A 15756-nucleotide genomic window follows, 5' to 3' on the forward strand; every position below is an offset into this window, starting at 1 on the left:
ACCGACATTGTCAAGGCTACACATATCGATTATCGATTCACAAGTGTTTATCACGATGATTTTTCTATCTAGAAAAGTGATTAATTGAATTTCGGTGCTTTTAAATAAAAAATACTACTTCTATGCATATTGTATGAATTATAAGAATTAAACAAATGTAGTAAATAGACAATTATTACTTTCCATGCTTTTGATATTTACGAAACAAGATTTTACTTCGAATCTCGAACAAAATCAATTTCTATAAGGCACTTAATCATTTGTAATGCATAAATAAGATACACATTATTCGATTAAGATTGGGAACCTACGTGATTGTTAATAACAATCACGAGAGGAAGAAACATTCACTGAAACCGTACTTCTTCATGGATTTCGCGATATCTTGATGTTTCTTTGTCGAAATTATTAACAACCGTCGTGGAATCACAGTTTAAACAATCATTAAGAATGTCCTGGTATAAATAATGGCTTAAAAGCCATCGAATTTTTGAAACATTCGGTTAGAACGAACAAAGACAATCGAGGTATCGATAAGTCACCTTGCTTAGGGTATATATAGCCCCTCCCGGTTACCAAAAATTTCTTTTCAGCAGGAGCCTCCGAGGTGGACGGAGGTCTCGATTATAGGTACATGGACCCTCCGCGGACAGCCAAGGACACCGATTACCCTATCGGCAACCGGTACTGGCGACCACTCTCCAATTTTTTTTTTTTCTTTCAGATTTTTTCTTTTAATTTATTTCTTCTTATACACCTGTATTTACTCACCAATTTTAATTTCTACTCGTTTTTCCATGTTTATTTTCTTCGTTACACATATACTGTATTCATTTTTTGATCGTGTCTTGATTTATTTAATATGTATTGTAAATTTAATTTGACTACCTTAGCCAGGTACATCGGAAAACGAAGACGGAAGAGGATTCCTTCGTCGCATCTATTGCTGGATCTTTAATTTTAAGTTTGGACTAAGATAGTTTTAAGGCCACCGTGTACGAATACGAGTATATGTGATCTGCCGAGCAATTATCGAATCTTTAGCTTATTTTTTCTCGCTTCCTCGTTTCTCAGCCCGGTCACCACTGCTTGTTGCATAAGCAAGTGACCGGCCGTGTAGCTGGTCCGAACGGTCTATCGTCGTCTCTTCTGGTGCGTCCGCTTCCAGAGAGAACATGAAGCGAACACAGGGGCAGGTATCCATGCCGGTCCCTGCGGAAGCCTCCAGGATAAGACCCTCTCTTTGTAATCCTCCGTGAGTCGGGTCCACGCTTCGCGTGTGCTCCCGACTGCGGAGTTGGGAGAAATGGGGCACTCCTCCTCTAGAGGACTGGAGGCGTCGCGCATTTCCTCTTGAATCGGGCCCACTAAGGGGAAACGGGATAGACCTAGTAGGACCGACTCCACGGTTCGCGTCGCGTCTTTCCCAATTTTGCCTCGTTTTGTTCGACGATGTAATTCCTTGGCAGAACTTTTTTTTTAGACTAATTTAGTTTTAAGGCCACCATGTACCGAATATCTGTAATCTGTCGAGCAATTGACCAATCTTTAGCTTATCTTTGCTCGCTTCCTCGTCTCACAGTCTGGCCACCTCTGCTTGTTGCATAAGCAAGTGACCGGCCGTGTAGATGGTCCGAAAGGTCTATAGCCGTCTCCTACGGTGTGTCCGCTTCCAGAGGGGGCATGTTGCGAGCACAGGAGCAGGCATTTTTGCCGGTCCCTGCGAAAGCCTCCAAAATAAGACCCTCTCGTCGTAAAGGTGGAGAAACGGGGCACTCCTCTAGGGGAGTGGATGGCGTCGTTCGTTTCCTCTTGAATCGGGCCCACCGAGGGGGTACGGGATAGACCCAGTAGGACCAACTATACGGTACGCGTCGCGTCTTTTCCAATTTTACCTAATTTTTGTCCATAATGCAATTGCTCGGCAGAACTAAACGAGGCGATCGAAGGAACTTTGATTCCTTCGATCTGCCCGGTTTAGTAATTTCGTTTGTATTGCGCGTCGAGTGAGATCGATGGAACTTTGATTCCATCTATCTCTCTCCGGGTCTCCGCTCGCAGCAACCTCCACGCGGTGAGACCTGGTAATCGGTATTACTCGCGATGAACGATAATTCTTCGTCGCGGGTGGTACCGAGCTAATTGGCTGCGAATTTACAGTATTACGTTAAAGAAATTTCTGTTGATTGAAATTGATTAAGAAGTACATCATAGTTTGATGATCGGTACCCATAGAAATATACGAAGAACTTTGAAGTATTAAAAAAGAAGTCAAATATTATTTACACAAAGTGGATGGCCCACTTTTTGTAGAAATACAATAATGGTGCAGAGAAACTACAAGCATTGTCACTTTGTTAAACGTTGACGATAATTTGTAACTATTTAGAACCGAAAACATTTAATAAGTTGTATACCGCTATACTATATTCGAGAAACTCTCCTCTATTTTTGGAAGTCAAGTAGAACTTTCGAACGTTTTTACTTTTCGTGTAGTACCTCGTATCAGTGATTCGGCTTCCGGATTCTTGTTTAAAGAGTGTGGCTTTACAGGGATCACTCACTGGTTATTGGAAGGCAAAATTTGTATCGGACAGCATTATACGCGTCCACCGCGTCTTTCGTATTTACATCTAAATACCCTTGGGATTGACCGCAACTCGATGGGCTTCGAGCATAATGTTACCCGATAAGATTTACGCGCGCAGTATTCTCATCGAACGTTTACGCAACGCGAACTCGTATACAAAGCACGATACAAAGTGCCATCAAATCATCTTCGTCCGCAATTGCTATCTATCAGGTACGCGTCAGGTATCGCACCTTCGCGTGCGAATAATTTATAGCGACGCACCGAGCCCACCCGACAATATAAGCAATTTCGTGTGTACAATGCACCCACTGGGCCACCAATAAATATGAACAGACTAGTAATAAATTACGAAGGACGATTAGGGGAGGGGGAAGGGAGGGGGCAAGGGGTCCGACGATAAATTAACGTAAACGCACGGTGCAGTGTATCAGCGATGTGTCTCGTGAGTGATCTGCTCGATCATACGAGAGATTAATTCTTCTCTGGTTCGCTATTAGTTCGATCGAATCAAAGTACTTGTTAATTTCTCCGTTTCCTTTTCCTTTTCCTTTTTATCTCTACGTCAAATTCATTTTAGCCAATTTACAATTTGCTTAAAAAATATTTTAAACGTGTTTACCATTGAAAAGAAAGTAATATCTACGGAAATAAGGAAATAAGACGCATATATTTATAAAAGGACGTAGATACGTTGAAAAAAATTTGTTTCTTTTTCAATGACGTTACTTCGAAAATTCGAAGGGTATAGTTGTACTTATTTTAAGTAAACATACGTTTTGTTCTTTTTACGTTCACGCATCAAACTCTATGCTTGCACCCTACATTCGCTAATGTTTATAACAAAAAGATCAAACGACCCGCAAAATCTAACGAGTTGGACCGCGTGTTTGACACATGGCGGCGCTACACACTCAATAATACATAGACTGCATTATCAACAGCCTCTACTATAATATGCAACTGCACTTCCAGAGGGCAGCAAGTATTTGATGCATGAAACAACGAAGCAATAATCGTTGAATTACAATTATTTAAAAAATGAAAGTCAGACTCGCAAAAACAACAAAGATATAACTATCAGAAAAATATAAATATTCGTTATTTTGTTATTTCGTTCCATTTACTTGCTGCATAATTTTATTACACTATTGAAATTGTAAAAATAATACGAAAAATAGGCAGATTCTTAACGATAGTGAAAATTGCAATTTAAAAAATAAAAAAAAGATTCCTTCGAGCCGGATTTGAACCAGCGACCTATGGATGTCTCTCGTGAATCAGCCAACTACAGTCCACCGCTCTACCAACTGAGCTATCGAAGGCGTTACAAAAATCTCTCGTTTTAACATAAACATCTTATAGTTCGCTATAATCTATATACATATATCAAAGTCGTTTATAGACGATAACATCCGCACATATATGTGTGTGTATATATGTCTATATTCATACGTATATATCGATATATATACACATATATATAAACGCGATAATTATTTGTCAACACATACGTGATTACTACTGCACGTTAAAAAATAAAGAAATAAATAAAACATGCGTATGAAATTTATTACAACAGACAATAGAAACACGATGATTGCGACCATAATCGGGTGTTAAAAAGCAATAGCAATGCTGTGTGCTTAACCTTGAATATACTCCAAAAATGAAAAGCCTTATTGATGAATAATTCCACGCTAAACCTTATAACGTTCAACAGCGAAAGAAATTAATGTCGATGAAATTACTATAATTGCAGACAAATAGCACATTTATTTACTAATACGACTGTCAAGGTTTGCGTCAAACAATTATTTCCATGATACGACGGTAAAGTTGGATGTGGTCGAAAGTGAACTCGACAACACTTGAATGAAAGAGAAATAGGTCGTGAATTTTAGATCGCGGAATAACTACCGATAGACTTATGCAAACGAGACGGATCAATAACGATGACGGACAATGTCAATGCGATAAATCACCGAGATGAACGCGTGAAATGCGATTAATCGACGTGTAACCTAAAAATCACTCACCCAAAATACACGTTGCAATGTCTGGCCGTCCGGACGGTAACCGGAACACTCCTTAGTGCCGACGTCCACCGGATCGTTTAACGAAGTTACCATTTATTACAGTCTTGCATCACCGTTGCTGAACATCTCGCAAGCACTCGACGCACTTTTGTTCCCACGCACTACGCATCGCACTTTTAACACCAGACCGCTACTTGTCGAACGTTTCTGGATAAGTTTTCGTAGTGTCAAACGTACAGAGTATCGTTCGTAATAGTATCAAGTGCTACCATCTTGCGGCGTAACCAAAATTAACGGTTTAAACTACTTTCTCGAATTTAATCGATTATGGAACTTTTCAACTAATTTTTGGTTACGTTATGCGGTAATAACGATTATGAGAAAATGTAATTAATTTGTAATGTATGCTTCATGTTACATGTAGTTTTCCATAGTTGACATTTAGCAATATTGATTATTACCTACAATCTGCAGCACGAGATATAGAAGAGACGTTTCCTGTTACGAAAGTTAATGTCACAGACGAGATAAAGAATGCTTGCGAGCCGCCTTGCTATTCCCATGTCACTTTCAATGTTACCGATTTGAACTAGAATACAATTTCAACGCTACTAGCGGAAATGAGATGTAGAATAAACAAACGTTTTCTCTTACAGGAGTCGGTGTCATCCGAATTTAAATACCTTGTATATGTGATTTTAAATTTCAAGCGAAAGTTGTTTGTCCATTCCGCTCTTAGAATGTAAGATATCAGAGAATAGATTCTAAGAACAAATGAGACTGGAAAAATGTTAGCAGAGTGTCTGTAACTCTGACAATATTCTTAAATGTGTTTTCTATCTTATCCGATTTCAGTGACTCAGTTGGATATCGTTTCTAGAATTAGCGTTCTTAAACGAGAGGTCGCTCCAAAACGATTAATATTTTACCGTGTCGGTATTTCAGATTATATGACTTCTGTCTAAAATTATATAAAATTTTATCTAATTTATATTTATGAACTATATTTTGTCTGCTCATGAGCTCTCAATTTAGGTGAAATCAGATCTCATTGAATATCCGATCGATACTATACCTTGTCTATGCTATTTTCTATTAATATGTATCATTGTATTCTGAGAATAAATTCTGGTACTTACGTGTACCAAACATTTTGCATATTTTACTTAAATGACACAGTTAAAGCCTATCTACTTAATAATCTTTTTATTGTGTTGATATTGTATTACAAACCTTCGATACTATCGTGCAATATATTTTTTCACGTATAAATTATTTGTATACATATATTTTTTCAGAATCAGTTTCTCGTATCAATGTAAATTAAAATGTCCATTTCTATTTTGCAATCTATGACTTTTTGTTAACAAGTTATACATGGTTAAAGTTTTTACTTATGCGACATACAGCACGTGTCTCGTATGCAGTTCGTGCATGCACGACTACATTATCAGCTGACTGGGATATAAATAGCGCATACAAGGAATCGCATCATAAATTTTAACTGCTTATATCTCGTTAATGGAGCTCTATATTGCAAAGTGGTAAAAGATTTTTCAATTTCTCATTATATGAGTAATTGTTCTGCAAAATGATTCCAAATTTTTATATATATATAATTTTTAGTAAAATATATTCGTTAAAGTGAAGGGGGATCTGGTTTTGATAATTTTCCCCTCACATGGAACGAATCTGTGTGATTGGTGAACATATCAAAACATATGTATGTATTTAGTTATCCAAACGTACGACAATGACACATAAATAGAATAAATGTTACTCGAGAGAATTTAAAAATAATGATCAGGCTACTTCTTTTTAAGAAACAATACGTAATATGTCATGTAATTTATTATGTAATATATTATGTAATATATTATGTTTCTCACAGGTATTGTGTTTACAATTACTTGTATCGTGTAATTTTTCATCTTTCATTGATCTTTTATGTAAAACAATTCTTATATATTGTAATCAAAATATACAATTTTTAATCAAATATTTACTAAAGTTTCCTTTTCTAGATTGACAGAAATTTTTGTAATATTTTCCGGATAAATTGATATTTTATTTATTTGCAAGCTTAACGTAATTTAACTTTTTCCATTTGTTGTTAGTTCTATTTTCAAAAATTTATAACATCATTACTTGTCATACATTGTTCATTTTGATACTTGCAAACAACGTGTCTAAACATTGCTACAAGTGTAAACATTGTACAAAGTGACCTCAAACTAAGGAATGTAACATAACCTAACAAATAATTGAACAAGCGTTCAAAATGCAACAACTGTATATTGATAAAATTTGGAAATATTTACTTTGTGAAAAGTAATGACAGAAACTGTAGGAAAAGTAAAATGCAAAAAAAAAGTTAAAATGCATTATTCCAAATGTGTACTTAAAATAAATATTTTAACTACTTATCCCGATCTGTAAATTGCAAATAATGTAATCATAATGGATAACGTGACAGAGTTAAATGCAACGGTCATAAATTCACTTAATCTGGATAGACACATGATAAGAAAGGAAACAGGATCTTGGTTCGACGACCGACTCTTAAATGGGAATCAAGGACAGTCGTTATCGCCTGAGCCAACCTATTACAAATATCAGGATAATATAGGCAAGTGAAACAATAGTAATCGATACATAGATTTTGTTTAACAGTTTTATTTACAAGGGCCTGATCAACTTTTATCATACTTCCAATAGGTACTTTTATCGACGTATCGACAAATGTTCAATGGTGGAAAGATACGTCTGTTACGAATATAAATGTACAACCCGAGCATCATCAAGAATCAGTTGCGTCGTCAAACTATCCATTGACGAGTAATAATAATATTAAAAATTTGATTAACTTATAATATAAATTTGGTGAATTTACGAGTAATTATATTTTCTTAGATCATTCTACGAGTACTCAGTCCGATCGATTGGAAGAAACAGAATCAAACATAAAAAAGTCTATAAAACCTAAGCAAGCAAAGAAGCCAAAAACTATAAAAGAACGTAGAGAACCTTTAAAACGTACAAAACATCCAGAATCATGGAAAGTAAACATAAAGAAAAATGCTAGATTAAGAGGCGAAGAATATGTCGGAGTCGGAGGTAATTGTAATAAATGTTTAAGTAAAGAGTTTTTTCCTTTAGGAAAAAGAAAATTTAAAGAAAGCAAATATAATAATACTCGGAATTTATAATTTCTAGGGAAACTGGTACCAGCTAAAGCCATGGGCCCTCCGTGTAAATGTCGTATGCGGTGCATTGAAAAAATAGACGAATTGGCACGAGAGGAACTTCATAATATTTTTTGGAAGACATGCAGCTGGCAACAAAGGAAACAGTACGTTGCATTGTCCGTTAAGGAATCACCGAAACAACGTACTCGGTGTCGTGGAAATGTTAAGTCGGAGCATCGTCGACAAATTACCTTTACCTATTCACTTTTATCGGAAGGAGAATTTATTACAGTATGCAAGTGCATGTTTCTCAGCACTTTTGCAGTGTCTGAGAAATTTGTGCGCCATGTAATGGACAAAAAAAGAACATCTCCTGGGGGAATTATAGGACCGGACCAAAGAGGGAGACATGCACCGAAAACGAAAAAAAGCGAAAGTGTTAAGGATAGAGTGCGCGAACATATTAATTCGTTTTCAGCTAAAAAATTAACAAACTCGAAAGATCACACGGAAAAAAGATATCTAGACTCTACGTTAAGTATAGTTGCAATGCACAAACTTTACGTATCGAAGTGTAAAGAAGAAGGTATTCCGGAAAGCGATATAGTTAAAGAAAGTTATTACAGAGAAATGTTTAAAACAGAGTTTAATCTTGCTTTCGATCAAGCAACGCATAAAGAGAACACGGAATAATTAGAGTGATTCCTACGTATGTATTTTCGTACAGTAAGTAAATAATTCTTTATAAAGATGAATTTTAATATTACGAGTTGCTTCGGTAATAGTTTTCTTTTTAGCGTTGCCGTATCTCCTGATCGAGATATATTTAAGTAGACATTGACGATAGCTTCGTAAAGATATTTCGAATTACGATACTACCTCTGGCAGTTCGAACTTGAAAACATTATTCCATAATAGTATTTACATTTGGTGCACGAATGTCGATTATCAGATTGATCGTAGAATAAGAAAACAAAATGATACATCATTTTTTATGTATTACAATATATAAGGCTATATTTTACGTTGTACAATGTGTAATCTGTTTAAAGTTATTACTACAAAGTTTACAACAAAGAGACTTCCAATATAGTTACTACTCTGTTTGATTATATGCAAAAACATATGCATATAAATGTTATTACAAAACATAAAAAATATTTACACATTTTTATATTTCGTAATATTCATTGTAAAAATATGTTGTCAAAAAATAACAGATCTATATTTTTAATCGCTACGACGCTTTAAACGAACAATATATTGCAATTTTACCGTTTAACATGTTATAGAAATTATTTACAAAATATACAAAATATTTCTAAAAAAAATTAGACCACACGTTTCTTGTACACAGTACAACTGAAAAATGCAAAATAATACGGAAAAACGTACCAAGTTAAAACGCGTTATCGCCATGATTTATTTTTCTTTTTATAACTTTAAGGGCTACTTTTCTATTTCCTTTGTTTCTGTTTCGATCGTTGCCAAATTTCCATTCCATCGCTATCGGAGCCTAATTCTAACTCGTATCCGAAAGCGAACTAACTTCCCTGCATCGCTTCGTTGCCGCTTCAACTGCACCGATTATAGCAGATCTCATACCATGCTCTTCGAGATAATGAATTCCCGTTATGGTAGATCCTAAATAAAAAAGTAAATTTAGTTGATAAATAACAAAATATACGAAACTTTAACGAATGCATTGTATAATCTGAAATGCAATTTCTTCGAACCTGCTGGAGACGCCACATCATCTTTCAGTTGTCCTGGATGTATCTTTGTGTCTCTAACCATAGTACCAGCTCCGAGAACTGTTTGCGCGGCTAATTTATAAGCGATCGGCCTCATGAGTCCCATCTTTACGCCTCCATCGGCCAAAGCCTCTATCATCATGTATACCTGAGCAAAACCAGAATGTTTCTTGTATTTCTTTTACAATTTTTTAACGAAGTTAACACGAATGTTTGCAACGAATTTGGCAATACAACTTACATACGCGGGCCCGGAGCCAGCCAAAGCAGTAACAGGATCGATTAAGTTTTCAGGTACTTCTTCGCAGATACCTACGGAAGAAAACAACTTCTCTGCTATTTCAGCGTCCTTGTCACTGGCGCATTTTCCACGAGCATACACCGTTGCACCACAACCAACAAGGGCTGGTGTGTTGGGCATTACCCGTATCACCGGTGTTCCATCCGGTAGGGCCTAAAATTAACCATAACGCTTATTGGACGTGCACAGAGTAGTATCGTTGATGTATCTTTAAAATATTCCATTAGTACTGAATTAAAATTTTTAATGTTTGCCTTTTCTAACGAAGATAGTGGGACGCCCATAGCTATAGACAACAAAAGTTTATTATAATTCTTTAAATCCGGGAGAACCTTTTCAACCACTTGCGGTTTTACCGATAGAATTAAAACGTCGCCATGGCCGATCACCGGTCCGTTTGAAAATACGGTGTTCGATCCGATTTCCTAAAATGGATATAACATTGCAATTATCGAAGGGTAAACATTTACGCTCTTGATAGGTTTCTCGAGCGTACTTTAAATATCGAAATAACTAAATATAAATTTAGTTGCCAACGATATTGGTAGCGGTATCGATGCAACGGTAAACTTGAAAAATTTCAGATGAAAATTAAATTGCAGACGTGCAACAAATTTAATAGACTTACGGTCAAAGAAAGATAAGGCGCAGTACGATATTGGAAATTTTCCTAAGTGCGATAATGACCGAGAAACAACAATCGGGCATTTGATCTTCGAGCAATTAATTTCAAGATTTAAATCTAAAAAGTGTTACGCTATCGAATAATCGTTTTCAACACAACTAAGAAAATATTTGAAAATCAATTCGGCATTAAGATAAAGTATCTTAAAATCGTAGATTGAAACTGTCGTCGATATACAGATAAGTGCGAATCAAAGGAGTTAACAATTTCTTGGATCTCAATAGCCAATCGACTCAAGATCGAAGGGTACTCCTGGTAAACTCGACGCTCGAATCAACAAGTGTATCGATGTGCACGAAACGTTTCGTCGATCGAATTTACAATTTCTACATCCGTTTGCCGGGGAGACGAAAAATATTTGTTGTCTCGATGTGTTTTCGAAATAAATGGCGAAACTGATAACGCCGACGACCTGTTAATTATTCGTTATCGTATTTATCTGTGTATCGGGAATGCAACGATGACAAGCTAAGTCTGTGGAATAAAAAGAATTGGTTATTTTCGCGATCAGAAAAATAAAAATCGACCCACCTTGAACGTGTCTATGCTACCCACGTCGTTCGGAAGGCAACTCGCCAACATCATTTCACCTTTGCTTAGGCCTGTAAGCGATACATCTTCGTTAAAAAGGTAATTTACTTAAATGCGAACTAAACTGCCATGGAGATATTAATAATTCACGCGTGTATAGAACGTTATTTTTACCCGCGCGAATGAAACCCTTAGCCAGAGCCTGGGCCATTTTGCCGCCTCCGATGAATCCAATTTTCAGCATTTTCGTGTCGATGTTCAACGAGACCCTTTTCCTTTTCTTCTCGCCGTCGGCAAGAAGTTGATCGCTCACTGTGGACAAATCCAAACTTAACTGTGCCCTGTACGCAACAACAATGTATGTACTTGTGGGATCCTAACTGCACAGGATCGATCTCCTTGGACACTTACACTTTTTTAGAGTAAATTGAACGCAGCACGTTTCGATCGGTTACACTGTTTCGCAACAACGAGTGTTAAGCTTGGTAAGTTTTCTCGGTGCAAGTTTACAGATAAACCCAGACCAACTATTAAGACTGCGATACCGACGGAAACACGGCAAACGTAAGAAGAGCAATGCCAAAGACTGGTGTTTCTAATCTGAGGTCTATAAGTTTCTAATCGGCACAGTGTACAGACGAACAGAACGCTGTTCGATCGCGTTATTTACAAAGAAATCGGTGCTTCCGAGCCTCGGTCCTCGCTTCATCTCCCTCGACCGAGATTATACTCGAATAGTTTTTCTCTTTTAATTTTTTATGTAACCGAGCACGAGATAACGTCCTCGCGTATGTGCGTTCATTACGCATATATGCGACAAACAATGCGCGTAATAAATCGCGTTCACGATTTTGCGGCTTCGTTGGTGAATTATTGAACGTTGCAGTCATTTTACGGAAGAAATACGAGAGGACCGTAATTCACTGCATCGTAGTTTGCCGCAGGAAGGAAATTATGGAACGGTCAAGAATTAAATCGGTCGTGGCAGGCTTTGGTAAACCGCGAGGGTATTACATAATTGCAATTGAAATCGCTTCGAACTGGATGAACGTAAAGGTAAAACATTCAATTAAATCGTACGTCGTCGTATTTTCACCGTATACCTAACGCGTACGTAGACGTCTGTGGAGTATTTCGTTGCTTTTAAAGTGGACACCGTGTTAAATTTATGCGACCGAACTCGTTCAAGTTATTCGAGTAAACGGTTATTCGGTCCTTTAATTTTGAATAGCGTACGAGTTCGGTTACGTTCGACTCAAGTGTCGGTTACCGAGCAATAAAATTCCCTCCAATTATTTCGAGTATCATTATTTTTACCATCGTAACGTAGAACAGATCGTTGAACAGTGAAACTAAGAATTAGGTTTGCGTTAAATCTAGGTTTCCGGTCAATGAAAACTTGACTTCGATCGTTCAATTATTTGGCTCCATGTATCGTTACATTTGCCGTACGTTTCGCGTTTAATAACTTACTTTACGGTAAAAAGATTCGATCGATTGATCCTTGTTTCCATGAAAATTTTCTTTTATATTTACATATCTGTTTCTGTTACAGATGAATGCAAACGAACGTGACCGATCGCGCGCCGTAAACAGTATCGCGTGCGGAAGATCTTAAAAGTTGATTAAGCAGAAACACGTTTCGGCGTGTTATCGAGAATAGTACGATAGTATCGTGATTCGGATTGAATAGAGACAATATTTGTGTTTCGGTTACTCACCGTTTCGAACGTCCAAGCGTCGTCGAATTCGTCGACTTAATTTCAGAAATTCCATTGTCTTCAGACCCGTGGTCATTTTGCTATTTCTCTTTTTGTCTTCCTCCGGATCGGAAAAAAGGTTAATGGACGCAGACGCGGCCGAAATTTCAGTAGGCGATTATCGCAATGATAAATTACCGAGCAATTACACAACTCTACGAGGGATCTGGAAACTTTGTGTATCTTAGGATTTTTTGCTCGAAATGTGCAATCTTGTGCGATTCGTCGATCAAAAACAGATAATTAAGAACAGTTTGTCAATAAGTATCGCGGACCTTGTATCGTTGGTCAAATTCGAAGATATAAATAAAAAAGGAAAATATAAAATACATATGTATGTACACATGTCGAATCGAAACACCGTTTCGACAACTGCACATCCAAGAAATAATCAAATCAAATTTATATCGTTGAATTATTTTATTTCGCAATAACAACCAGTAACTACCAAGCGAGAGCGGAATTTTTTACAAATCCCTCCCGTCTTGTATAATATGTATGCTATTTAAAAAATATGCCCATTTAATTAAATGCGGCACAGCTACTTACTGGATTTACATAATTATACGAAATTGGTCTCGATTATTTTCCGATGCAAGAATATCACGATTGATCGTCGAAGCAGTTGCTCCACTTAGAATTGCATACAACCTTTAGCACACAGTGTTCTTTCGTCTGTTCTTATATATCGACGCTAGTCGTCGTCTCGTACTAAACTGCCACTGCCAAATTATTGTTCATCGTACACGGAAACCTACCTATTCGGTCGCGGCCAATCACAATTCAAACATAATTGTATCACCTTCTTATCTCATCCAGTGTCGTTCCAAGTCTAGCGGATAGGACCTCAAACGATTAACAACCAGTTATTGCATCATTTTTGCATCTTGTCCAGACGAAACTTTTCTCTTACGGAATGAATATATAATCGGTAAATTTTTACCTACGTAGATTTGTACCAGCGAATTGTAAAAATAATACAATTGTAGTATTAAGGCGCAGTTCACAGACACGTTTCAACATTTGCTCTATAATATCCTCGTTTTCGAATTCTTAATACGGGTACAATTAATTAACAAAAAGAGGTACATTATTATAATACGAAGCGTTGTAAATATTGACGCTACCAACTCGACCCACGATTTAAAGTCAATAAAAGTATCGTCCAAAGACTGCTCAGGATATTAAAACTGCCAACAGATGTCGGTAGTGATCTCACTCAGTGTTAATTGCCACACACCACATATAAATAGATGTTGCAATTTTTTTTGGCTCGGATTCCGGACTACATCCATGTTATTTCGGCGATATTAGACACGGTGATTAAAATGAAACATTGAAACACGAAAAGGATTAATTCACTGACACACATCGCAAACGAGATATAGAGTAGACATTTCGACTCACGAGAGTTGATGTCACGCGAACTGAAATACCGACCAGGTAAGTGACTCTCGTGCGACCTCTCGTTTCGGAACACTATTTCCGAACGCTACGTTCAACTAAGGTAGCGAAGCCGGTAAAAGTAGACAACACCTCGAACTAAGAATATTTTCAAAGTTATAATCAACAACTTACTACTCCTATTCTGTAATACGTATATTACATTTTAAGGAACGAACGATCAAATGACATTTGGAATTTTCACAGCTTTTCCTTTGACTCATAATTTAGGATCGCATAGAAGAAATGAAAGCAAAGCGCGTTTCGCAAAATGCCTGTAACTTCGACAAAAATCACATCCTTTTAATGCGGTTTTGTTTATTTTTAAAGCTTATTTTAACTGAACACAATTTTCCATACCGTAAACAATAAATTAGAAACTTGATTTTTTATAGGCTAAACGCCATCTCAAACACTGACAACTTTTGTTCTAGAGATGATTTAGTTCCTTGCCCATCGACCACAATAAAATAGGCCGAAGGAAGAGAAAAGGTAGAAGATTTAAACTTCAATTTGCTGCTTATCGCAATAGATTCGGATAAGCGTTAACAAAGTTATGGCCCTCTGAATTTTACGGTAATTTGGGATTAATAGTAACCATTTACAACGCCAGTGGGAAAACTCACAAGTTTGTTGAAGAATAATTCACGTTTTCACAACTAGATGACGCCGCTACTTTTTTTTATGTTCGTATAATTAAATAATTTTCTTCTTTTCACCTAATACCAGTCTCTAAGCTACGGTTAAAAAATTAACTTAATATACTTTTCGTTTAGAACGATAAGAATTGTGTACGAATAAACAAATATGTAAGCCGTAAATAAGTTACCGTAAAGCGTCATTCCTCTACCATTTTAATCGTTTTCCCGTTGGAAAATTTCAAATGTAAAAATAATTCGATGGGTCCTCCGCTAGATGGCTACACCGTACGAATACCGATAGATTTTTAGGAATTAATGGCTTAAATCCCATGGTTTTATTAATAAATACTTTGTAAATTACGTTACGAAGAAAGCTTCAATAAAAAAAACATTTGACACATTCTGAATCTAGATTGTTTATTCATATAAGTATACACTTCGCATAAGATAACAACAAATGACTTTAATAAATATTTCTGTAGTAATACAATGTTATTCTTTTCTCCTAATAATAGTTCATAAATCGAAAATTAAAAGTTTAATTTCATTCTTGTCGCAATAACTTTCGCTAAGTATTAACAAAGTTATAGCATATTGAGTGTTTAACATTTCTACAGCACTCGAGTATCGAAGGAAAGACGAAGGTTGGGATGGCCTGAAAATGCAGGGGTTTCGTAAAATCGCTCTAACTTCGTCAAAAGTCATCCTTTTGTAAGGCGGTTGCGCTTATTTAAAAAGGAGATGAATACCCTTTTCCGTGACCTACAGTTAAATACAGTTAAATAACTCTTTAACGCCGATAGATTTGATAAAACTTCAAATAT

At 36.5% G+C, this 15756-nt stretch overlaps 3 protein-coding genes, 1 long non-coding RNA gene and 1 other non-coding gene across 21 annotated transcripts in view; 2 read left to right on the forward strand and 3 right to left on the reverse strand.

Moving 5' to 3' along the window:
- The window catches only part of Ph4alphaefb (prolyl 4-hydroxylase subunit alpha-1), a 243083-nt gene extending 238221 nt beyond the window's left edge, over positions 1 to 4862 (reverse strand). For 4 of the 6 annotated variants that reach the window (XR_012991544.1, XR_012991543.1, XM_076307699.1 and 1 more), the window contains exon 1: positions 4630 to 4862. The gene's annotated coding sequence lies outside the window, so the exon portion shown is untranslated. The remainder of the gene's footprint in view (positions 1 to 4629) is intronic. The other 2 variants (XM_076307706.1, XM_076307705.1) reach the window with 1 other exon arrangement.
- On the reverse strand, positions 3823 to 3915 carry Trnay-gua (transfer RNA tyrosine (anticodon GUA)). Its single transcript has 2 exons — positions 3879 to 3915; positions 3823 to 3858 (listed from the first exon to the last, which is right to left on the reverse strand). It is a non-coding gene; the product is annotated as a tRNA-Tyr (tRNA).
- Positions 4863 to 6612: 1750 nt separating the features above from the next.
- On the forward strand, positions 6613 to 9054 carry LOC143144416 (uncharacterized). Of its 3 annotated transcripts, none has more exons than XM_076306785.1 (5): positions 6613 to 7258; positions 7348 to 7467; positions 7543 to 7746; positions 7846 to 8543; positions 8603 to 9054. In XM_076306785.1, the coding sequence occupies exons 1-4, from the start codon at positions 7090 to 7092 to the stop codon at positions 8508 to 8510; spliced, it is 1158 nt and encodes a 385-aa protein (XP_076162900.1). In that variant the 5' UTR covers positions 6613 to 7089; the 3' UTR covers positions 8511 to 8543; positions 8603 to 9054. The 3 variants fall into 3 exon arrangements, with proteins under 3 accessions (XP_076162900.1, XP_076162899.1, XP_076162898.1); XM_076306784.1 differs by having other exon boundaries at positions 6614 to 7258; positions 8615 to 9051; XM_076306783.1 differs by having other exon boundaries at positions 6615 to 7258; positions 7846 to 9048.
- Positions 7858 to 14321, reverse strand: LOC143144417 (pyrroline-5-carboxylate reductase 2). Of its 10 annotated transcripts, XM_076306794.1 has the most exons (9): positions 13792 to 14316; positions 13607 to 13694; positions 12810 to 13014; positions 11263 to 11400; positions 11089 to 11159; positions 10127 to 10297; positions 9813 to 10025; positions 9554 to 9719; positions 8132 to 9461 (listed from the first exon to the last, which is right to left on the reverse strand). In XM_076306794.1, the coding sequence occupies exons 3-9, from the start codon at positions 12883 to 12885 to the stop codon at positions 9340 to 9342; spliced, it is 957 nt and encodes a 318-aa protein (XP_076162909.1). In that variant the 5' UTR covers positions 12886 to 13014; positions 13607 to 13694; positions 13792 to 14316; the 3' UTR covers positions 8132 to 9339. The 10 variants fall into 10 exon arrangements, with proteins under 10 accessions (XP_076162911.1, XP_076162909.1, XP_076162906.1 ...); XM_076306791.1 differs by having other exon boundaries at positions 12810 to 13694; positions 13796 to 14316; XM_076306788.1 differs by having other exon boundaries at positions 12810 to 13694.
- Positions 11625 to 13278, forward strand: LOC143144418 (uncharacterized). Its single transcript, XR_012991412.1, has 2 exons — positions 11625 to 12144; positions 12644 to 13278. It is a non-coding gene; the product is annotated as an uncharacterized LOC143144418 (long non-coding RNA).
- Positions 14322 to 15756: the final 1435 nt, after the last annotated feature.

This window comes from Ptiloglossa arizonensis, chromosome 3, assembly GCF_051014685.1.
Source record: "Ptiloglossa arizonensis isolate GNS036 chromosome 3, iyPtiAriz1_principal, whole genome shotgun sequence".
NCBI classification, from domain to species: domain Eukaryota; kingdom Metazoa; phylum Arthropoda; class Insecta; order Hymenoptera; family Colletidae; genus Ptiloglossa; species Ptiloglossa arizonensis.

Bases quoted from the DNA above. Each gene is read 5' to 3' on its own strand.
- LOC143144416 (XM_076306785.1), top strand. From the start codon at position 7,090: ATGGATAACGTGACAGAGTTAAATGCAACGGTCATAAATTCACTTAAT. The intron at 7,259-7,347 runs GCAAGTGAAACA...TACTTCCAATAG, and splicing joins CAAATATCAGGATAATATAG to GTACTTTTATCGACGTATCG. The intron at 7,468-7,542 runs GTAATAATAATA...ATATTTTCTTAG, and splicing joins GTCAAACTATCCATTGACGA to ATCATTCTACGAGTACTCAG.
- LOC143144417 (XM_076306791.1), bottom strand. From the start codon at position 12,885: ATGACCACGGGTCTGAAGACAATGGAATTTCTGAAATTAAGTCGACGA. The intron at 11,401-12,809 runs GTGAGTAACCGA...ATTTGTCCACAG, and splicing joins ACGCTTGGACGTTCGAAACG to TGAGCGATCAACTTCTTGCC. The intron at 10,298-11,088 runs GTGGGTCGATTT...TATCCATTTTAG, and splicing joins GTAGCATAGACACGTTCAAG to GAAATCGGATCGAACACCGT.